The following is a 22,536-nucleotide window of genomic DNA, read 5'->3' as shown; positions in this document are numbered from 1 at the left end:
CTGTGATCAACACAGGACACAACCCAGAGCTCACTTCCACTCCCATTCACTTCAGGCAAAACAATCCAGGCCTTTACTGGGTAATGGAAACAGAACAAGGCATAAGATATGCGGACAGGGCTGCTAGTTTGCATCTCAACATTGTTCCCATTCCTGTGCCCTCTGCCAAGTCACACTGTCTATAGAGTGCCAGAAAGACATATGGCCATTGTACCGGCTGTCCTGCTCAACTTCCAATTTCAGCATCAAACTCGGCCTCACCTGACATGAGCAAAATAGCAGCAAATGTAAGCCCGTAAATATACAAATAAGTTTTCCAAATCTTTCACCCTGTCACTTGTAACTGCACGGTACTTACTTGGGTCTACTCAGATTCAACCAAGGAAAGCGGTGTGGCTAGTTCTCCCTACTGTTCATGAGACATTGAGAAGTGTGATGAAACTGACTCTTGACTGAGATGTACGGAACAGCCCTGATGATGGTGTAGGCTAGATTCTTACAAGCGTATTGAGGGATAATGAGTTGATGTATTTAAGCTTTCATTAACAGAAGAAGAAACTTTATTTGTTACAAATACAGAAATGTATGAAACCTAATCTCTAAATGTGGCTTTTCATTCTGTCTGGGTGCAGGACTGGTCTCTGGACTGAAAGCCCAGCTAAACTCTACCTGACAGCATCGTCTAACCTGTAGTGCAGCCTTCTGCTGTGCTGCAATGTGCTGTTGCTCAGCATGATCACGGAAATCCTTGTTCAGCGGTGATCTTGCAAGTGCAATGCTGCAAAAAAGAACAAGATAGTATGATACATACCACAGAATAAAAGGTCTCCTTGCCATTCTAGCCATAGATTCCATAATTTGCAGAGCCCATAATTTATTTGATTCATGGCTTGACAATTGTTAACTATTGTTTGGAATTACTATTTGTTAACGTGAGAGAGAAGAGGAAAATGGAGTGACCATAGCTGTATCATTTGACCTAGCACAAACAACTGATGCCAAACTAAACCCAGAAGACTCACACCCCCAGAGCCTGATGTGGATTCGCTCATGGGTGGTGTCCCACTGAAGCCAGTGCAGCCCGCTGGGGTGCAATGTTAACACAATGTCACCAATTTTTTTAAAAACTGCTTTGTGTTTTCACCATTACTCAGTCAACTCAGTGACTGTTCTAAACAACTGTGATATACTGAAGATATCTCTTAGTGCTTCCACTGAAGACCAGTTTTTTGGTGGGTGGGCAGCAGATCACTGTTTATGGTAAAGGAGCTCCGATGTAACTGTAACAATGGTCCTCAGATGATTAAGCTTACAGTACCTAAACCTGATTTTTGTTACCTATCTCAATGCAGCATATATTAGGTTTCAAATTAAAATTCCTAAATAGGTTTTCTTGGCTTTTGTATCTTAAGACTTGTCCACCTTGCTAACCAAAAAAAGAAATAAAAAGCAGACCTTTTTTTTTTCCCCAACTCTATACATGTAGCATGATTAGCCATCCTCCAGACAGCAATCAGTGAGGACTGCCATTATGGCTGTCTAACAAGGCAATTTACAACTACCTTTGAAATTGGCTCTGCAGACTGGTGCTGAAAGCCCAGCCCTCCTTGCTCAGAGATAAAAGTATGAAGGACAACAATGGATTCAAGCAAACTCATCAACTGTCCTTTCCCAGCAGCTTCAATGTCAACAACCGGTAAATCAGTTTTTCAAAAGCAACCATGCTCATGAAAAGACCTTTAGCCAAATCTATGCCTAAATGCATAATGAAAGCTAAGTAAAAAATCCTCTGAACAGATGTTATGACAAATATTAAGATAAGCTTCACTGCTGGAGAAACATATTACTCTGTTTGTTTTAAAACATAGTATCCAGTTTGAAGATATTTATTTTGCATTTAATTCTGTACTCTGTAACTTTTCAATATGATTTCTTTAGAGAAGGCCTCATCATAAGCTGACACTTTTCAAGAGAGGTCTTCTGGTTTTGGATAGAGGATCCCCATATGCCAATGCCAGAAATCAATTAATCATTCATCCTTACACTGGCCATGCCACTATTGTGCTTTAGGTATCAAGCTCTTTTCTGTCAAGTTTGTAGAATTTCTATGGTCTCATTTCTGGTAATTCTGTGGTCCAAAACCTTTGGCACAGCATCCCTGCCAGAGAACTGTCAGCTTCTCAAAAATCCTACATCAGCCCACCATGCCAAAGCAGAGAATCTGACTGCTGCTTTGTAGCCCTCCTCCAACCCCACCTTCAAAATTAGTAAATTCTAATACTGCTCACTAGCATATAGCATTATTTTTCCTTAAAAAGGAAATCAAACAAGCACTCCCTGAAACTCTGCCACACACTTGCAATGAAGTACGGGTACACTGTTGCTAGGAGTCAGGGGTTGTACATAACCCCCTGATATTTCTGTTCTTCTCTAACCAATAACTTTGCTTGAATAATAACTGTATACAGACTCACTCAGAGATCTAACTCAGGTAATTTCAAATATTCTACATGCTTTTTGACAGTATGAAGGAATTAACTGACCTAGAATCTCTCTGAAAAAACACACAGGCAGCACTCACACTGTATTCAGAGTATTTGACTCTTTTAGAGACACTGCATGTAAAACACTGTGTCTAGAACACAGCACTGCACTCACTTCATGCTAACCCAAAAGTTCAACTATCTCAATTTCTCCATGTAAACCAGCATGTAATTTTCTAGTTACTGATTTACAACAAAAATCTAACCTTTTTGTCTTAAATGGGAGAAATCCCAGTAGCAACTTTTACATTCAGATTAGATTATTACACCTTAGAGTGTAGAATCATCTTACAACACAGCACCTTTTACAGAAAGATAGAGTTGTTTTGCAGTAACATCGGTGGCTTTATCTTGCACACAGGGAGTTTCAAAGATAACTCGCCCACTCGCTGCCGTAACTGTTCTCAAAACACATTAGGTTCTACCCTGAACCTAACGGTCTACTACTCCCACTCCTTCGGGCATTTCAGCTTTACAATTAAATGCTTTCTCAGTGCCTGCTCCCTGATCCTTCTTTAAGATAGACTTTAGTGCAGTTGTGTAAGCATATCTGGTTCTCCCCTTCTCAAATGGAAATCACATAAGCCAAAATTCAGGGTCTGTGAACAATTTTGGATACTAATATGTTGCTGAAGTGCAAGGTCTCTCTGACTGGTTATTGAGGATGGTCAGAAAACACTCCTTGTAAGTGTTTACATGAGTTTACAGCTCACTTGTTTTTGGTTTGTTTTTTTCCTTTGATGTAATCAGTGATGTCTGAACAGGTCTAAGAACATAAAATACCTGGCTCCAGGGTGATTTGTGGAAGACTGGTTTTGCATAAGTAACTTTCTCTTCTCCTTGTCTAGTTCTGCCAGGATTGCAACCCTATTTTTATTCTGGAAACCTGGTAGGAATGACAGAAAAATATTAAGAGGTTTACTTGGTTTCTATGGCCCAGTTCTTAATCTTGTGGAATTAAAAGCCTCTGTACAATATGACATTATGATGAATACACTAATCTTTAAAGCTTTGCACCCATCTGAAACTCTATTAATAAATAGGTTTCATTTTTCCTTTTCTCATTTTACAACATGAAATAGCTTCCTTACACTATCATACATAGTAATCATTTTAAAATGCACATTTCTATCTCAAGCTAGATCCTACCCCTTCCCAAGCCAGCTCCAGAGCTACAAACAAGGTACATGATCAAATACTTGCCTTTCAAAAAAAAAAGTAAACTTACAGGTTCTAGACTTAAAATTCAGTCACTGAATGTACAACTCAAAATTAATGGAGTAATATACTCATGGTGCCTAATTTCTCATGCCAGTGAAAAACTGTAACATAAGTTTTACATATGTAACAGCCAAGAATGAGATGACAACTAAGCTTGTACATGTGCTTATACAAGAATCACCACCTTTTATTCAATCTATGCAGAAAGGTTTTCGTTTTAATATACTGATGTCCTTACATACACCCCATCATAGTTTAACCCCAGCTGGTAGCTAAGCACCACACAGCCACTCGCTCACTCGCCACCCCACACTGGGATGGGGAGGAGACTCAGAAAAAGGTGGATGGGAAGGAGAATCGGATAAAGGTAAAACCTGTAGGTTGAGATAAGAACAAATTAATAATTGAAATAAAGAAAAATACTAGATTATAACATTAAGAATAATATTAATAACAATAATTGTAATGAAGAGGGGAGAGAGAGTGGAATTCAACCCAAGAGGAAACCCCCTCTAAACAGGCAACGCACAATACACTTGCTCACCATCTGTGACCAATGGCCAGCCAGTCCCCCAGCTGCAATGAACGACTCCAGGCCAACTGCCCCCAGCTCATACACTGAGCGTGATGTTCTATGGTATGGAATACCCCTTTGGCTAGTTGAGGTCACCTGTCCTGGCTGTGCTCCCCCCCAGCTTCTTGTGCTCACTGGCAACACATACAAAAACTGAAAGCAACAACTCAAACTATCTGTGTGTTACCAACACTCTCATACTAAACCCAAAACACAGCACTGTACCAGATACTAAAGAAATTAATTTAAGAAGATTAGCTCGATCCCAGTCAAAACCAGGACAACAGACCATCCTTACTCTGAGTATGACCACAATGCTGGAATACAGAAGCAAAATTAAACTGTCTGGGCACAATGAGAACGTGACCTTTATTTGCTTTGCACATCATTCTCCCAAAAGGACCTTGTATACTAAAAAAAGGGGTCAGGAAGTAAAATGACTGAGGGAGTGTAGAAAATGCCTAAAATAGCTGCCATTTGTGTCTTTTCAAAGTTGCCTTTTAAATGGAGAATGTGGCAAAACTGCTGCACTTACACAGGACTCTTACATGGAAAAGGATCACATTGCAGCCATGTCCTGGTTTCAGCTGGGATAGAATTAATTTTCTTCTTAGTAGCTGCTGCAGTGCTGGGTTTTGCATTTGGTGTAAGAACAAGGCTAATAACACACTAATGGTTTGGTTGTTGCTGGGTAATGGTTACACTAAGTCAAGGACTCTCCAGTTTCTCAGGTGTCAGTGAGAGGGCTGGAGGGGCACAAGAATTTGGGAGGGGACACAGCTAGGACAGCTGACCTGAACGAGACAAATGCATACCTATATATATACACACACAAAACAGGCAGATAAACACCTATATATACATACTGCGGGACATCATGCTTGGTATATAAACTGGGGCGGGGGGATGGGTTGGCCGGGGCTGAAGATCATTGCTCGGAGACTGGCTGGGCATCAGTCAATGGGTAGTGAGCACTTGCACTGTGCGTCACTTGTTTTCTTTTCTCCCTTCCCTTTGGATTTCATCCCTCTCTCCTTCTTCCTCCTTTTCATTATGACTATTATTATTATGATTACTATTACTGTTCTTTTTGGTTTACTATCTTTCAATTATTAAGTAGTTCTTACATCAACCCTTGAGTTTTACTTTCCTTTCAATTCGCCCTCCCTTCTCTCTGTGTGAGGGGGCAGCAAATGAGTGGCTGCATGGCACTAGTTACCAGCTAGGTAACACAACAGTCCACCAAACAAACCAGATACACAAGTCCCTTATGTTGCTCCATATGCCTGTATAGCACAATTAAGAACAACACCTGCAGAACTGACTCTTACAGGCCTCTATGCCACTAAGGACATTCACGTCAAGAATATACACATTTTTTTTACCTCTCATTTGCTGCTATTCTATAAATATCAAGCCACTACACTGTCATAAAAAAAAAAAAAAAAAAAAAGACGTAAGAGTCAAGTTACCTTCTTTATCTCCTCCATACAAAAAGTCAAAGTAATTCTCATTGGAAACTTCTGCATGTTGTGGCCCTGTCCCGAGTACTGTTTTACTAACATCACTAAAAAACGGTAACCCACAAGCTGTCAGGAAGCCCAGACAATGCAACTCTTTTAAGCACAGTATCAGCATGCCAAGGTAAAATGATTTCAAATTTATTTTCAGTAGCTGCACTTAAAAGTTCATTCCCTTTAAGAGATCTTCTGTTGCTACTCAGTTACATAATCCAGTATTTCCTTCATGAGTGTGGCTCTAAGGAGACAATTATCAGGCAGAAACTTTCAACTCTAAATAATAATTTGCATCCATATCGCCTTACTATCAAACCCCCACATTTTTCTTTTTCTGTGCCTAACATACACAGCCCTGAGCCTCAGTGTCTCAGAGTTCTTGAAAGAAGAGAGTCATCTGATTACATTTTACTGTGGTTTTATGCAAGATCATCCATACCCATCTTTACATTTATTAACAGATTCTTTTAATTAAATTTAATTAACTGCTGTTTTCCCATCTGTTAATCTGTCCTTCCCACATGGCATTAGTTCCACCTAAACTCTGTTTGGTAAGTGTATTGATTCACGTCTTTGATGTTTCTCTGCTCTTCATGTATCGTACACTTTTTTTTTTTTTTTGAACACCCTGCACTTGCAGTGAGATTGAAAGATGAAAACACAGCTGAATGTGTGCTCTAAGAGATAAAAAGGCTGAGAGTTCTTGCTAACAAGCTAAGATTCAATATTTCTGAGTGGCAGCTAGCCCAGACTTTACTTTCTCAGAAATTCTGGGGACGATACTCTGACAGGATGACTGAAGTACCTCTAAGAAGGTCTGAACCAGTGATCCATGTCTGTATGCTCATTCTACAGAGTTTTCAGCCAAAAAGCATAATACTTGGCACATTACTCAGCAGCCTTCTGCTAGTGCTTGTTTACCCGAAACTACACAAATCTAAATGCATGCTTGGAATTTAGACAATATGGTGATTGAGGCAAGAAAAAGAAGACCACTTTCTAATTTAAGTTGCTGTCAGCTAAAAAATACAGACTAAATATGCTTACATTTACCATGAAGCAGATGGCATGATTCAGAAAGACTTGAGACATGTAAGAATAAAATTTTAAATGCTGTTTTTAAACTGCGATAAGAAACTGCAAGATTATCACTCTCTTCTGTTTTAGTATGTCTTGTTATAGTACCTTACGACAGAAACTCTAAAAGGGACTCAGAAGACACCCAAGTATTTTTTCTTCATTTTCTTATCCCTCCACTAAGACAGGTTTTTTTTTAAAAACAAAACAAACCCCCTATGTGCTGGTTTTGCCTGGGATAGTTAGTTTTCTTCAAAGAAGCTAGTATGGTGCTATGTTTTGGATTAGCGATGAAAACTGTTGATAATAGAGGGGTGGTTTTGTTACTGCTGGGCAGTGCTTACACTGAGCCAGCAGGCTGGGAGTGCACAAGAAGCTGGGAGGGGTCACAGTGGACACCACCAGGACCCCAACGGACACAAGGGATATTCCATACCATATGACATTATGCTAAGTATATAAGATGGGGGCAGGAGGAGGAAGTTGGGAGTGATGGCATTTGTCTTCCCAAGCAACTGTTATGTGTGATGGAGCTATGCCTTCCCGGAGATGGCTGAACAACTGCCTGCCAATGGGAAGTGGTGAATTAATTCCTTGGTTTGCTTTGCTTGCATGTGCAACTTTTGCTTTACCTACTAAACTGCCTTTATTTCAACCCATGCATTTTCTCACTTTTACCCTTCTGATTCTCTTCCCCATCCCACAAGGGAGGGAGGGAGGGAGGGAGGCGGGGGGGGGGCGCAGTAAGTGACTGTGTGTGGCTTGGTTGCTGGTTGGAGTTAAACCACAACACATAGTATGCTGCTCTAGAATTCAGACAGCACCCATCAGCAACCTGCTGTACTGAAAATGTAATTTAATGTTAACTAGAAAAAAGCCTACCTGAGAAAATGAAGGACATTCAGCATATACATGTTAGTGCTCCTTAGCTGAGCAATGTGAAGCTCCTACAGGTATTTTAAACTTTTTTAAAATGCAAAGTAAAGCCTATTAATTTAGAAGGTAACAATGGAGAGGGTGGGACATGAGAAATCCATTCTAGAGAGAAGTCTGGCATCCTTACAAAATAGTTCATCATATGTGGCAATACATCAGCAAGACTTGCATTTAGATACTTCCCTACCCAGGATGCCACAGTGTTTCATAAAGACCAACCTGAAACAGCTACAGAAGCTTTCTACTTCCATTATAAAGAAAGTAATTTTTCATCTATAGATTTGATATCTGTTCTGGTTTCTAGTACTAAAAATGCCAATTAAAAAAGGCATCTTTAATACAGACGGGATTCTCATTATGTGAAAGGAAGTATAGATTTTCAAACACAGCAACTTAATAAAGCTTTAGAGTTTAGACTTCCCTTAACTGTGCTGAGTTGCACTACTATTATGAGTTTGAACAGTTCGTGAATACTGCAGTTCATTAATATTCTTCTCTGCTTTGCAGACACAAGAGTCCTGACCCAAAATGACCCATTCAAGGCAGCTAAACAGATTAATGGCAGTGTCAGATGTCAAACTGAGCACCTGGCTCCTCAGATTATTCTCTAACGTAGCAGATTCAGGACATTTAAATTTTAAAACTTGTTCTTTCTGACACCTCTGTTACTGACATCAAACATTGTATTATGTGGTCTGTGCAGAAGATAAAAGTTTACTTAACACCAATGTTTTGCATGTGAAAGGCAGAAAAATAGAGAAAGCTGTAGCCTTGCTGAGTGATACTGGTAGCTTTAAGAGCTCACAGCAAGCTTCGCTCTTTAGCCTAATCCTACCACACTACCTCACCTACCAGTGAGGTTGCTAACATCACTGACAGAAATTCTGCTAGCTAACCCTGCATGGCAAGAAACAGTACTACATTTATCTACTTCAAAGTTCTTGCTTTTCATCTTGTATCTTTTCCCTGATCTGCTGGTTGCTTCAAATTCACAGTGTAAGTTTTTTTCTAAAATGGATTATTTATCATTTGTCCATAGATGTGTAAACAGCACAAGAGCCCTAGTCTACAACTTTATGTTCAAGATACACTTCTACCTGGAAAAATGGTTTCAAAGCTAGATGTCTGTTCTAAGCTCTGTATGTTAAAAAGCACTGTCACTGCACACTGATCTGCCTGCTCAATTCAGAAAGCATTTCAACAGCCATTTCTTTACTGATGTGCATGCTTTCATAAAGGGTAGCCTTAATGAGCAACCTCTTAAAAAGCAGAATCCAAAGACCTTACTAAATGCACAATGCTTGGGAAAAAGGATGGAGTAACTGTATTTTGATTTTCTCTTCTACTTATGACTACTGGCATCGCAAAACGTCATCTAAAAATCTGCTGCACATCAATATTTTCAGTAACAATTTACATTCAGATATGCTTTCATATACATTGTGTGACAATGAAACAAAAGGTGTATTAATAAATCAGTAAATTAACTTGATTACTAAAAGATGTACCAACATCTCGTCTATCCCTCCAGAAAACAGCTACATGCATAGCTGAATGTATGTTACTGACTGCTTTACAGCCACAAAGCTCTCCAGGGAAGAGATATGCTACAGTCCTCAAGTACTGTGCTTGCACACACATCACACTCAGATGCAGCGCATCCAAGTTTGTACATAATCATGTAATTCAGTGCACAATCTTCATTTTTAACACAGACTAGGTGAACATAAAGCTAAATCTAGCTGCTCAGATTGTGTTACGTGAACGCACTTGCATACCTTTAGGCCAAAAGGATAAAAAACCACCCAGACAGAAAGAGACATTGTAGAATCGCTGCAGTCTGAAGCTTAAAATTCTGTACATATTTCAAGAGCTTGGTTCTTCCAACATAGCAGAACTCTTCTTTTCTGAGAAGTTCAGCCCTGTCTGAAGCAGGACCTGTACTTCTTCCACCTTTCGGGGACCGTTCCTTCCTGAGCTGTCACATTTCTCTCATCTCAGAGGGCTTCCTCCACGAGACCCGACATGGAATCTTTTAATTTACTAAGACACAAGGTATGCTCTGGCCTTGCTGCGAACAAGCAAACACTTTACAAGAGCACCCTTATTACTGCATGTTATGCAAGTACTGTGAAGTACTGCTGCAGAAACAGTGTATTACCAAGCACCTGAAAGTAATTCCTGTAACTTAGAAGCTGGTTTCCAACACCACTACCAAAATGTACCACTCTGGTATATAAACAAATCTTGTGGACACACACAGCACACCAAAAGCTTTTCCACTTCTTTTAAATGCTGTAATCAGTCTCACGCAATCAGTTCTATGTGGTACTAATGGCCTGAAGTAAGACTTTGTATTTGCTTTTGTTGCACTCACATGCAGCTCCTCATATTTGAAATTCTAATCAAAAGACTGCTTTCCTAAGAGGCCAATAAAATAAAGGAAGTCCAGTGCACAAGATCTTAACCTTTGTAGTCAAGAGTCTGCAATCAACAGTCAACTAACTCCTAGGAAAACAGCCGGTACTAGTCAAAGCGAAAGAAACAACTCTGTACAAAAAATTGCAAGCTGTGTAGAAGACTAATGCTTAATTTACCTTTACCATTTTGAGTAAGTGCTACCACTCATAACCCTTCCAGTGAGTGTTTCAGGAAATCCCTGTTCCTGTTGTCCAAAAAGGGGGAAATGAGAGAATTAATTGCTTGCACGGTACCAATATATGTGACACGCAGCAAGCTGAAAATACAGTATTTTTCTAAATCTCTTTCACTACCAGGCTGCATCTGGCAAAGAGAAAGATAGAGAGGTTTTCAGCTGTTGCTCAAATTTACCTGTTCCTTTCTAATTTTCCTAGGTGCATTATTCATAAGCTTATTTGGCTGGTTAAACTTGAAAAGTGTTTCTTGCCTGCTTAGCGCAAATAATTTTCATATGATAAACAGTTCCTTTAGGGAACCACACAAGTGATCTGTTACCCCTTACAAAGTATCAGCATTTCAGAATTAATTACATCCAGCTTTGTTGACTGCTTTCCTGGATAAGGACACTCACACAAAAATGTGCATGAAGTCTCTGGGTGCTGGGAAACTTCTGAATTCATTTCTCATAATCAGTAAGTGAAAAGCCATACCTGAGAAACTTTTTTCTCCTCAGCTTTTCCGTGGAAGAGGCAAGCCTGAGTTCCACTAAAACTTCCAGAAAGCACCACTAGAGGGCGATTTAAGACCCTCCTTCAATCTACCGCGTGGCCGACCACTTCCCCGGCCTGCGCCGGCCTCGCCCAGACCCTCAGCTCCCTGCAACACACATGCCTCCGCTAGACAGGTAAATCTTCGTGTCTTGAAGGATTTTACGGATGCAAATCAGGTGCACCATCAGGCAAAGAAATATTTCATCGGAGCTAGCGTTATGACTTTATTGGGCTTTTCCTCCTAGACCTAGCCACCTGCTGTCTCTGACAGCTATTACTGACTAGGTCTTACTGTTCCCATCACAACATGGAATATATTAACACTTCTGGCTGTTCCCTGATGCCGAGTGCAAGAACTGCAAGTAATGTTCAATGCTAAGTGTTGTTAAGTGTCTGAGATATGCTTCAGGAAATAACCACAGAACCACTGGCATGATAGGTACGTTATAACCTGAGGATAAAGGGAATGCACAGTCCCCAGCCATCAATGGTCTTTTTCAACCATTTAATGTGTGTGTCTTTTCCCAAGCACACGTTCTGCTACTTTCAGCCCAACCTTCCTGCCGCTCTTCCCTTTTCTGCTCTTTCATTAAGTAAACTTACGGTTTTGGTGACTTCACTGACATTTGGCACTTAACTTTTTCCCTTGAATACTCAGATTAAAACTTACCTTGTCCCGAAGGATTTGCTGCCATCCTTGAATCTTCAGCCCGTTTTATTCAGCTGCAGTTCAAATCTTTTAATCCCACAAATATCTGTAGAACAGGCACAATGTAAGATAAACCTATTCCTTTAAAAGAAAAGCTTGGATTTCATTCTGTTAGGGATTTTTTAAGTATGGCAAGCATTACAAAGCATAAGCCAAATACAGCATACATATTGCTTAAACCATGTAATACTACTTATATTGTTCTGATTGAAATTTTTAGCTTGAAATATCAAGAGTTGCAATCAATTCTTTTTCAGATTCTAGTGCTTTAAGAATAACCTCTCCAGTAATTCCGGAGTCGCACATAATTTTTCCTAACAGAACTTCTTCCTGACAAAGTATGCTGGCCCACACTTAAGCAGCATGTTAAAGCATTATACTCTTCAAACGCTAAAGCGTCGAAAGACCTCGGTGTAGGCTCTAACTCAAGAGAACCGATTGAGGAAAGGCAGTTTAAAACTCTGATACGAGGCCGGCCAAAAGCTGCCATCCTCACAGCTGTGGCAAAACAAAAAGCGATGCCCACTGTTCAACCATACGTCAACTCAGACCACCATCAACTGCTGTTTCCATTAAGGTGCCAGGCTATGTGAAGTGCGGCGGCAAAGGGCTCCAGCTCAGCCGGGCGGAGGGGAGGGATGGCAGCGCTGAATCCTGCAGGAAACGCGGATCTCAGTCAGAATCCAACAAGAGAGCAGGGAACAGTTACGCCCCGGAACTGCGAGACCCTGCGCACCAAACCCAGCGCAACCAAGTAACTCAAAGGCGGTGCGAACTGACGGGCCGCGGCGCGGCCTGGCCTGGCCCGCACCCCGGGGGGGGGGGGGGGGGGCGGCCAGCGCTGCTGCCCCCGCTGCGCCTCGCCGAGGTCCGCGGGGCCTCATCTGCCGGCGGGCTCACTGCCCGCCCCCGCCCAGCCGCTGAGAGTCCGGCACGGCGCGGAGCCCAGCGGCGGGGCGGCTGTAGGGCCGGGGCTGCTCCCGGGCCGGGAGGCGGGGAAGGGACGGGACGCGGAGCCCAGGCTGCCCCCGCCCGCCGGAGGGCTCTGCCTCCCGCCTCACCGCCCCGTGCCCGTGGGCAGTCCCGCTGCCCCCTCCCCGCACAAGGGACGGACTCTCCCGCCGTCGCGCCCTCCTCGGGCCGGCAGGGGTGCGCTGCCCGTCCGCTGCCGCCGCCCTGCCCGGGCACCTGCCCTCCCGCTGCCCACCTACCCGAGGGCTCCGGGATCGGGCGGGCGCTGCTCCGCTCACCCCCGCCCGCCTCTAGCCGCAGCCCGGCCGCCTCACGGCCATGCCGCCCCACCCGTGCCCAACTTGGCTCTCGCAGCCAATGAGCTCGCGGCACGTGCCCATGACGCACGCACTGCGCAACGACATATCCGCGCCGTCCAGCTTCCGCCCGGGTGACGGCGAGGCGCGCCACCTTCAGTAGCTTGGCGGACAGGGCGGGCCGGACAGCCCCCGTCAAGCGGCGCGAGGCGGGGCGGGGCCCGGCTGAGGGGGCGGGGCCCGGCTGAGGGGGCGGGGCCCGGCTGAGGGGGCGGGGCCCGGCTGAGGGGGCGGGGCCCGGCTGAGGGGGCGGGGGCGGGGGCCGGGCCCCAGTGACCGTTCGCTTCGGGTTTTAAACGGTGGCTCTGCTTAGTGGTGGCTTGGTGCCTGCAAGGGAGGGGTTCGGGAGCAAGTGAGAGGGTCATGCGTGGATCACGCTAAGGGGCCTTGGGGCATCAGCACAGTTAAACGGCAAAAAGAAAAGTGGAAAGGTTGTGCCACTTCTTCATCGCCGCCGCGCAGTCTGAGTTTGAACACAGCAGGAATGACTCTTCAGCATGAATTCCAGAAGGGGTTGTGCATCCATGTTACTAATGCATGTTTTAGTTTTGAAATGGCAAGTGATGGCTTTTCAAATGAGAGTATCTTTTCTTACATGATCAAGTCTGTCCTGCAGGATAAGCCTTAAATAGCACAATTCGTGATTTTTTATTTATTTTTTTTAGTGTGCTCGTGGTCAAAACACTTAACTTTGACACAACCAAGCTGAGTAGTGATGTGAACTGTGGCCCCTAACAGCTGTACCTCTGATCATAGGTGGGTAAAACCAGTTCTTGAGAACTGCAATGAATAAATAACACAGCAGGCCGCGAACAGATGGGGCCAATCTGGCCAGCCAAGAAACCAGTCACACTGCCTGCTTAATTTTTATACCCAGGGGTGGTTTTAAGGCAGTAAACAATTGTCATGCAATAAAGGCCCTTTTTCTGAACCAAATTTGAAAAGAAGTACAGAGAACCAGTTACTTTTTTCAACGTAATTTGTAGTTCAAGGTGTCTGTAGTTAGAAACGCTTTTACTGCAGGATATTGAACTTCTTAGTACTGAGATTTTGGTGATGTATGTAACAGGTGTTTCTGAACAAATGACACTTCATTATGGCAAGGGTGGTCTTGGAGCAAACATCCTGTACACTGCAGGGCATTTAATTTCATCTGCTTCCTCTTCCATCAACTCTTAAAAGTTCATAACCTCATTGCTCTCCAGGGTTAAAGGAGAAAAACAACTTATTAAAAAACGTTGGTTTTCTTGCGAAAGAATTATCTACCTTGGTAAGGATGTGCGCAGGGTGTACGCAGTGTGAAATGCCACACTAGTCCATTAGCTCGGACAACAAAATATGTACATACTTTTTGAGGACAATTAACAATTAGTAAGATCTGCTGCTGCAGCCAGCTATTCTAGATGATGTAGAAAGAAATTACATTTTTGAGATGGTACGGAATGTATAAGAATCCTATCAGTATCCATAATACTTGATTGATTTGACTTAAACCAGTGTGCACTAGTATTATGCATACAAATTCTGTCACATAGACTTCTGCTAGCCAAATATGCTATCTGTCCATGCATTTATACTTTTTCAAAGCCTCACTAAGTGTGAAATCTGTAAAACTGATCAAATTTCTGTCTAGAGACTTGTAACATCCAGATTTAGAATTTGGTTACCTAGATTGTTTGTCTGGTAAAGCCTATCTCTGTGCATTTGCGTGTGTGTTAATGAGAAAATCCAAAACAGCACTTGAGCAAACAGCAAACTCTGACAATCTCAGGGAGTCTTCTGTTTGCTTTAAAGCCCTGTCAGTTACTGGAAGGCAAACATCTCAGCCTTTCCAAAATAGAGGCATTGTTTTCAACTCTTCTCTTTATCTGAACAGCTGATTGAGCACCTTCTTTCCTTCTGATGTTTTGGTTTTGGGTGGTTTTTCTGTAGGTTGGTTGGTTGAGTTTTTTTCATTTTTGTAATTTCTTAGTGTGACTTGAGAACTGTCATATGTGCTTCCCCCCACCCTGCCACCCCCCCTTATTATTATTCTCTCTTGGATGACCTGAAGTCCATTTTTTCTAGACATCTCGCTCGTAATCCTTGAGTGAAGAGCAGCGCAGTGGTACATTTCCCTGCATTGTCATGCCAGGACTGGGCATGTAAGTGGTTCGGAAGAGCTTCAGTTTGAGACAGACAGGCTTAGTGGCTAAGCTCTTCTTTGACACAGCTAACACTGGCAAGAAGAATTAAGAAGCGGACAGTGGTGCTTGGTTGGGGATTGAGGAAGAAGGTAGAAAAGGAAGAGAAGTCATCAGCAAGAAGACTCAGGTGCAGAAAGGTTGGGACTCATAAATTCTGCAGTTCTATACAAGTGGGATGAAAATTAATCACAGCAGAGCATCTCTATGGAAACATAGTCCTGCCTCAAGTCAAATGACCCTTTGGCTCTTGAAGGAGTGTCATATCAGTACATTAATTTCCTCCTTGGGATGTAGAAATGGGAAAAGAGTGTAGCTCTTGAAAGGAAGAGAGTTTAATCTGTCATGCATTCGAATACTTTGATTTTCCCTGAAATTTTTCCTTCTTGTTCACTATAATCAAATAAAAATTATAAAATACAGCATTTATAGCATGTCTGTTAGAAAGTCATTACAAAATCTTCAGCTTAAAAAAACGCTGTTCTTCAACATTGCCTCACAAATCTGGCCATGCTGCTTCTTGAGGCAGTAAAATGCTATTTTCCAGGCTGGCTGTTCTTATCATCTTGGTGTACAGGGAGCTGTGTATCTCATTAAATAAACAAAAGCTCAGCTGAATTGGATGTGATACTGAATGATCATAGACTGCAATATCTCAAAATGGCCACGGACAGTTCTATTCACCACGGTTTGCTTGCAGTTGACAAAGCTGAGGTAAAACAGTGATTTACTCTCCACCCGCTCCCCTCCAAATGAAAATGGGCTGTGTGGGATGTCTCCTTGGCTTGAGCCAAGATCTTCCAGAATGCTGCTGTTATTTCCAACTGGCAGTGCTACTCATACAGATCCATTCTAAACCCTACCTTCTATTTCTATATTTAATTTGCATGTCACAAAAAAAACTCAAAAACAAACAAACAAACAAAAATAGAATGTTTTGAAGAGTCTTTAAACATTTTACTTGGGTTATTTTTTTATATCCAGTTGCCTCAAGATACTGTGTCCGTAGCTGTACACTTTCTCCACGGTGGGATTTCTGATTTTTCATTTGATAGCCATTTAGGACAGACTTCCACTTTCTATCACAAGTGCCCTATCTTCCCACAATCGTGTTTATTGCTTCCCCATCAAACTTGACAGCTTTGAAGGCTTTTGATGCAGCAAAAGCTCACCCATTAGCTTAAATGTGTGCATCAATAGTGCTGTTCACTTGAAAGTGATCCCATCTCTGTACAGAGTCAATGCAGACGTAAGATTTAACTGGGTCAGGTCAAAAGCCTGCTCTCTTCGGTCACTGTGGTACAAGACATGAACTGTAGCAGCATAGAGAAGGAAGAACTGTTTTCCAAGGGCAGCTGGATTTTATTTTTTTTACATCCTCTAGAATGGTCTTGTTTCATACTAGTTTCATATGCTGTTATGTGCAAACAGACACAAACATTATCCTGTCCAGGTAGAGCATGAGGGAGAGAAGGTAAAGGGGTCAAGGAGAGGCTGTCAACAGCGAGGTAAAAAGCTTTTACTGCCACTGACCTGGTAAACCAGCCAAGCCTGACAGCATCACAGTCTGGCTTGTGTGGCCTCCAGTCTACCTTATTGGTTTTTGTCTGTACTGTGCTATACAGAGTGCTATAGAGAAGAATTCTATAATTTATGCTTTAAATAGAATGAAAATATTAATATATATAAATAAATAGAATAAAAGATAAGTATCTATAAACTGATGAAAAGCAGGTGGGTTTTATGTGTCTGATTGAGTAAATAAACTCAACCTGAAGTTAGCCTTCTGATATTCATTGTAAACTCTATTGCCATTTTATGTCTCACTGTCTGAGCCAGAAGATGAAGATGCATTACAAAAAGAATGTTATGGAACAACTGAGAGTCCTTTTCAGGCTCACTATGAGCACTTACAAAGCCATCTGCCATGATAAAAACATCTTGAGTAGAATTATTGGAGTACCTGGCACTCCAGATCAGAAAAGCCATAAAACCGTGGTGCTGTTTATCTTTAAATTTGTAAATAGGTTTTTTAAGAGGTGATCTTCTGTTAGTATTAAGGAGTTGCTCGAACCCTTGCTTTGAAGAAAAGGACTTTGCCACAACATATTGCTGGCATGTAGTATATTTGCTGCTTTGCTGCTGTCTGTAACATCTGTCAACTTTAAAATTAGGAACTGTATTAAATAAGAAAATGTGGTTTTTTAGGGGATTTAGACAGGCAATAGAGAAAGCACCTGGATCTCAGACCCCACCACCAAACTGCTTCTATACCAAGAACTGTAGGTATGTCGTATATAATGCAACTCAATAGTGCTACATAGAATCTCTTCAAAATCCCTGTTCTTGCTTATGCTGACCTATCCCTCACCCTTGGCAAAAATGACAGGAGAGAGCACATACACTGAATGATTTCCAGTTGCTGTGAGAGATGCTTAATTTTAATATATATCAGCTCTAGTTGAGAAGATACAGCTAACCAGCAGAAGTAATAGGAGTACTTCCTGAACCAACATTGCCATAATGGAGGTGCAAGAGCAGGGGTCCTCAAACTATGGCCTGTGCGCCGGATATGACCCTCTAGGGTCCTCAATCCGGCCCCTGATATTTACAGAACCCCCCCTGCTTCCCCCTCCCCCCCCCCCCGCCCCCGCCAGGGGTTGCAGAGGGGGAAACCAAGCAGCCGCAGATGGCTGCCTGCCACTGCATCCACGCCAGCCCCTGTTTAAACAGTTTGAGGACCCCTGTGCAAGAGTATGATTGAAAAGGCAGGAGAGAAGGCAACCTGTAGATCCTTCCTCTCTCTTTCTATCCTAGCAACGATCCAGAGAGGTAGTCTGTAGGCCTTTCATTTCAGTGATACAGAGGCAGAACTATTTTCTTCAGAAAAAAAAATTGTGAAACTGATGACCTTTGTCTTGAATTGGTGAGATTCTTGATCCCATGGTTGACCATCTGTCGTCTTGCCCAGTTAGTATCATACACACACCTATTCTGTTGTATCTCTTTTCTCAGCTAAAATGATGTAAACATAATAAACAGGATTTTTGCTAGAGGAGCATCCCAGTTTTTTCAGGCTAACTTGGGTTAAGAGGTGGCCATCGAATAGCAGTATCTCTTCAGCCAGTCACTGATTTTGATTCTCATTGTGTATTTTATTCTGCTGGTTTTGTGTTCCATGTGCTGACTGGTTTTAGCAGTCAATGTTTAACAAAAAGAAAACTATAAAAAAAAAGTCAGGGAAAGTACTACAGTCATAAAATTATATCAACCTTATAATTTCTTAGCAGAATTAAGACATTTATTTCAGTGCTGCTACTATTAGAAGAAATGGACACTTCCCTTCCTCAGTTTTTGCTGTACATTCCTGTGCCTGCTGCTGGAGCCAGATGACCCACATGCTGATGCATGTAGAAGTTTTCTATTTGTGCGAGGAAAAAGTTTTCTACAAGAAGTCAGCTACTTAGCATACCTTTTTTCTGTTTTGTTTCATGAACAAAAGATTTGGAGTTGTTTATGACCTCTTAATAATGCAGGACTAGTTGTAATCAAAGTACAATAATTTGCTCCTAACTCTTACTTTTCAAATGCAAATCTTAAAATGTTTTATCTTCTGTGTTTCGGAAGTTACAGCTCTTGAAATCAATTACATAAGATTGTCATCTTCCATGTTAAAAAAAATAAAAATAGGTTTCTGTCATGGCTGAAGAGGAAGCTAGAAACTCGCCTCAGTCTGTGGTACAAACTTGCAAAGACAGCTAAGAAAAGGCCAGCCAGCTGTAGAGATTTTTCAGATTACAAATATAAAGTAAGCTTCATACATTTTGAGGTATGATTCACAATTTTTTAACTCTTCTCTTTCTCCGTATTATAGTTTTGCTTCTGCTACTGATGGTATGTATCATTGTTAAACCTAGGTTGCCGCTTATACAGATATTCACAGACTTAGTATTGACTGAGATCAGAGGAGGACAGACATCTGTCCTTAGTCCTTAAGAGATTTACAGATACCCTAACCCTGTCAGTTTGGTTTCATAAATGCATGTTATTATCAGAAATGGGTTGTAGCGAACATTTATGTTGAAGTGACCTAAGGATCAATATAAGAAAGGAAAACTGAGGGGTCACCTCACATCGCTTCAGAAACTAGACATACTGCTTCCACAGCAACGAACATTATCTGAATCCCTGAATCATTCAGGCTGGAAGGGACCTAGGGAGGTCTCTGGTCCAATCTCTGCTTAAAGGAGGGTCAGAGATGAGATCAGACCACACTGTCTTGAAAATCTCCAAGGGTGGAGGCTATATAACCTCTCTCCACAACCTGCCCCACTGCTTGGCTGTCGCCGGGGGAAAAAGTTCTTCTTAATGTCCATCTGGAATCTCCTGTTTCAATTTATGTCCTTTGTCTCTTGTCCTCCTGCCATGCACTGCCGTGAAGAGCCCAGCTCCGTCTCTTCCATGCCCTCCCTGGGGGCTACTGGGGGCTGCAATTACATGCCCTTGAAGCCATGGTGGCTCCAGGCTGAACAAGCCTTGGCCCTCCAGCTTCTGCTTGCAGGGCAAGTGCTCCAGTCACCAACCATCTTAGTGCCCTGCTCTGAACTTCGTCCAGTTTGTCTGTGTCTTTCTTGTGTTAAGGGGCCCACAACTGGACAAAGTATTTCTGCAGAAATAGTAGAGTGATAAACCCTGCCGTCCATCTGCTGCCTGTGCTGCTTGCTGTTTGGGCAGCCTGGATACCGTTGGTCTTTACTGGAAGGGTGCAGCAGGCTCGCTGTCCCCCAGGCCAGTAGGTTTAATGAGCAGAAGGTCATTTGTATCTGCACAGCGTGGGAACGCCCCGAGGTTTCCAACTGTTGACAGCGTTTGTGTAAGCATCCCTGACAGCCTTCCTTTGGAGAATTGTTCTGAATTGGAACACACTGGGTGGGAATGCTTAAGGGAAAAGACAGCAAGAGCTGTTGGTAAGCTGTAAGCCTTCAAGACACGAGCTTTCACAAAACTGAAGGGAACTGGTTCCTGAGCAGTGCAGCAGATGTGACCCTGCCTGCTGCTTTATCACAACAGTTTCCACTTAAGATTTGAATAGTCTAGAAGAAAGCTGGGGTGTCTATGCTGGCTAATTTGTGTTGTTTCATTTTTCTGAGCAATAGGTTATTGTTTTGGAAGCGTAATGAATGAAGTATATTTCACAGTCTCTTTCTCACTGCAGCCTGGGACTTGGTTGGGACTTTTGGTTGTTACCAGTGTGATAAATTGTGAACAGTTTGTTCATCAAACTTTGGCAGAATAATGGAAATTTACGTGAAGTATGCAAGGTCAGCCACCAGCATCCGGCTATGTAAACCCGATATGCAGGAATGCTAAAGAGACTTGAGAAAGAGAGGGAGTTGGGGTCTGAAACTTGAGAAAGAGAGGGATTTAGGGCCTGAAACTTGAGAAAGAGAGGGGTGGGGGACTCATGAAGACGAGGAGTCTGTGATGTGAGGAAGACAAGGAGCCTTCATCCCCACGACCACCAGGAGGAAGGCAGCGAACGATCCCCTTAGCAACAAGCCGCGCAGATGCAGAATGCACCATTAAAGAAGACACATATACTGGAAGACGAAGAGTATAAAACCAGTGACTTTCGGGAAGTGAGTGCACGCCGTTGGTGGAGCAGGAGACTCCCCAGACACCCAGCGCTGTTTTGCTTACTTGTCGCTTGCTTTAATAAATTATTTTTTTTAATTTGGCCAGTCTCTTGTCATTTAATTGGACAGGTAAACTATAACAACCAGCATTCAAATATTATGTAATACTAGGTATTTATGTATAGTAAGGATTGATTCTTTCATAGCTTTTTCCTATGCTGAACAGAGGTCCACAATGTTGCACTCCCCTGTGCCTGCTGCGTGGCACCTGGCACTGACACTTGTAAAACTTGTGAGCTTAAGCTTCAGGTGGTGGTGCTGCCCTTTTGATTCCCCTTGGAAAAGTTAAACATGAGCAAAAATGTTTACAGCATCCCAGTTCTGTTTGGTCACGTATCTGTATATGCATTTCTGCGCATCTGTATCTGCATTTCTGCATATCTGTATATAGCTGGAAGGGATGACAACAGTCTTACAGTGACCCATCTCTTCCCCCAGTAGCATGCTATTCTATTATGTCTAATTAATGCCGAGCAAATTATTTGCAAAGAGTAACTCATCAGACAAATGCAGTTGCTTTATTTGCTCAGGGAGTATCTTAAACCAGGCTACGATTTCTGTCCTATTTATTAATTATTCAACAGTCATCAACAGTTTTTCACTGTTAGCTGTGGACAGATTGTTGAATTTTTGCAATTGATGCATGCCATTAGACAAATTCATATGTATCATTTTGACAGAACTCAATGTAATCTTTCAGCTCATTTTAGCAAACTGCAAGGGAGCCTGAATTTAAGGTTGCCTGAAAAAATACATTCTGTCCACACAGGGTCAGAGTGAAACTTTTCAGCGCATCTTCTTTAAAATTCGGGTTGTTTTCTTTAAATGTAAAGAGAATTCTCTACCACAAATTCCAGCAGCTTCAGGATGAAACATGACGCTACAAGAATGTGAAACCTCTCAGGCGCGGTGGCAGCGAACACGCGGCAGAGCGCGCCTGCCCGTCCGCAACGCGTCCCGCTGCGCGGTCCCGGGGGCGCCCGCCCGTGCCGGCAGCAGGTCCCGGGGCTGGGCCTCGGGCTGCCCAGCGGGGCGGGGGGAGGTCCCGCCGCCGCCCTGCTGCCACCCCAGCTACCCCACGCCGGCACGGCGACCCGCACGGGGACTCGGTGTGTTTGCAGTTTCCCTTCAAACGTGTGAGCAGTTCGAAACCGGCGAGCTGCGCCTGGAGAGGCCGAGCGGCTGCTTCGCCTTTCTGGCGTTTAACCGCCGTTCGACACGGGCGTTAGCGCGGTACCCGGGGGCCACGCTGCGGCTCACGCAAGGGCGCGGGCGGCGGCGCCTACCAGGCCCGCCCGCAGGCTGCGCCGGGCCCCGCCGCCTCCCCCGCTGGGCTGTCCGGCCAGCGGGCCCGCCCGGGCGGCGGCTGTCACCGGCCGGGCCGGCCGGGGGCGCGGCCTACGCCCGCCTCAGCCCCGCCCGCCGCCGCCGCGCTGGGACGGCCCCGCGCCTTCCGCTCGTGCCCCGGGGTGGGGCGGGGCGGGAGGCTCGGCGGGCGCCGCCGCGCGGGGCGGGGCGGGCGGGGGAGGCAGGTGGCGCGGAGGGCGCTTTGTAAGGGGGC

General features: G+C 43.5%; 1 protein-coding gene across 7 annotated transcripts in view; it reads right to left on the bottom strand.

The window, feature by feature from the left end:
* INIP (INTS3 and NABP interacting protein) overlaps positions 1-13,133 on the bottom strand; it is a 231,057-nt gene extending 217,924 nt beyond the window's left edge. For 3 of the 7 annotated variants that reach the window (XM_056323831.1, XM_056323825.1, XM_056323830.1), the window contains exons 1-5: positions 12,980-13,133; positions 12,308-12,422; positions 11,730-11,814; positions 3,327-3,429; positions 688-778 (exon numbers count right to left, since the gene is read on the bottom strand). In XM_056323831.1, coding sequence (XP_056179806.1) covers positions 688-778; positions 3,327-3,429; positions 11,730-11,754 — 219 coding nt within the window. In that variant the 5' untranslated portion in view covers positions 11,755-11,814; positions 12,308-12,422; positions 12,980-13,133. The other 4 variants (XM_056323826.1, XM_056323827.1, XM_056323828.1 and 1 more) reach the window with 4 other exon arrangements.
* Positions 13,134-22,536: the final 9,403 nt, after the last annotated feature.

The sequence above is a fragment of the Falco biarmicus genome, chromosome Z, assembly GCF_023638135.1.
Source record: "Falco biarmicus isolate bFalBia1 chromosome Z, bFalBia1.pri, whole genome shotgun sequence".
Taxonomy (NCBI): Eukaryota; Metazoa; Chordata; class Aves; order Falconiformes; family Falconidae; genus Falco; species Falco biarmicus.
This window is presented reverse-complemented; position numbering and strand designations above follow the sequence as displayed.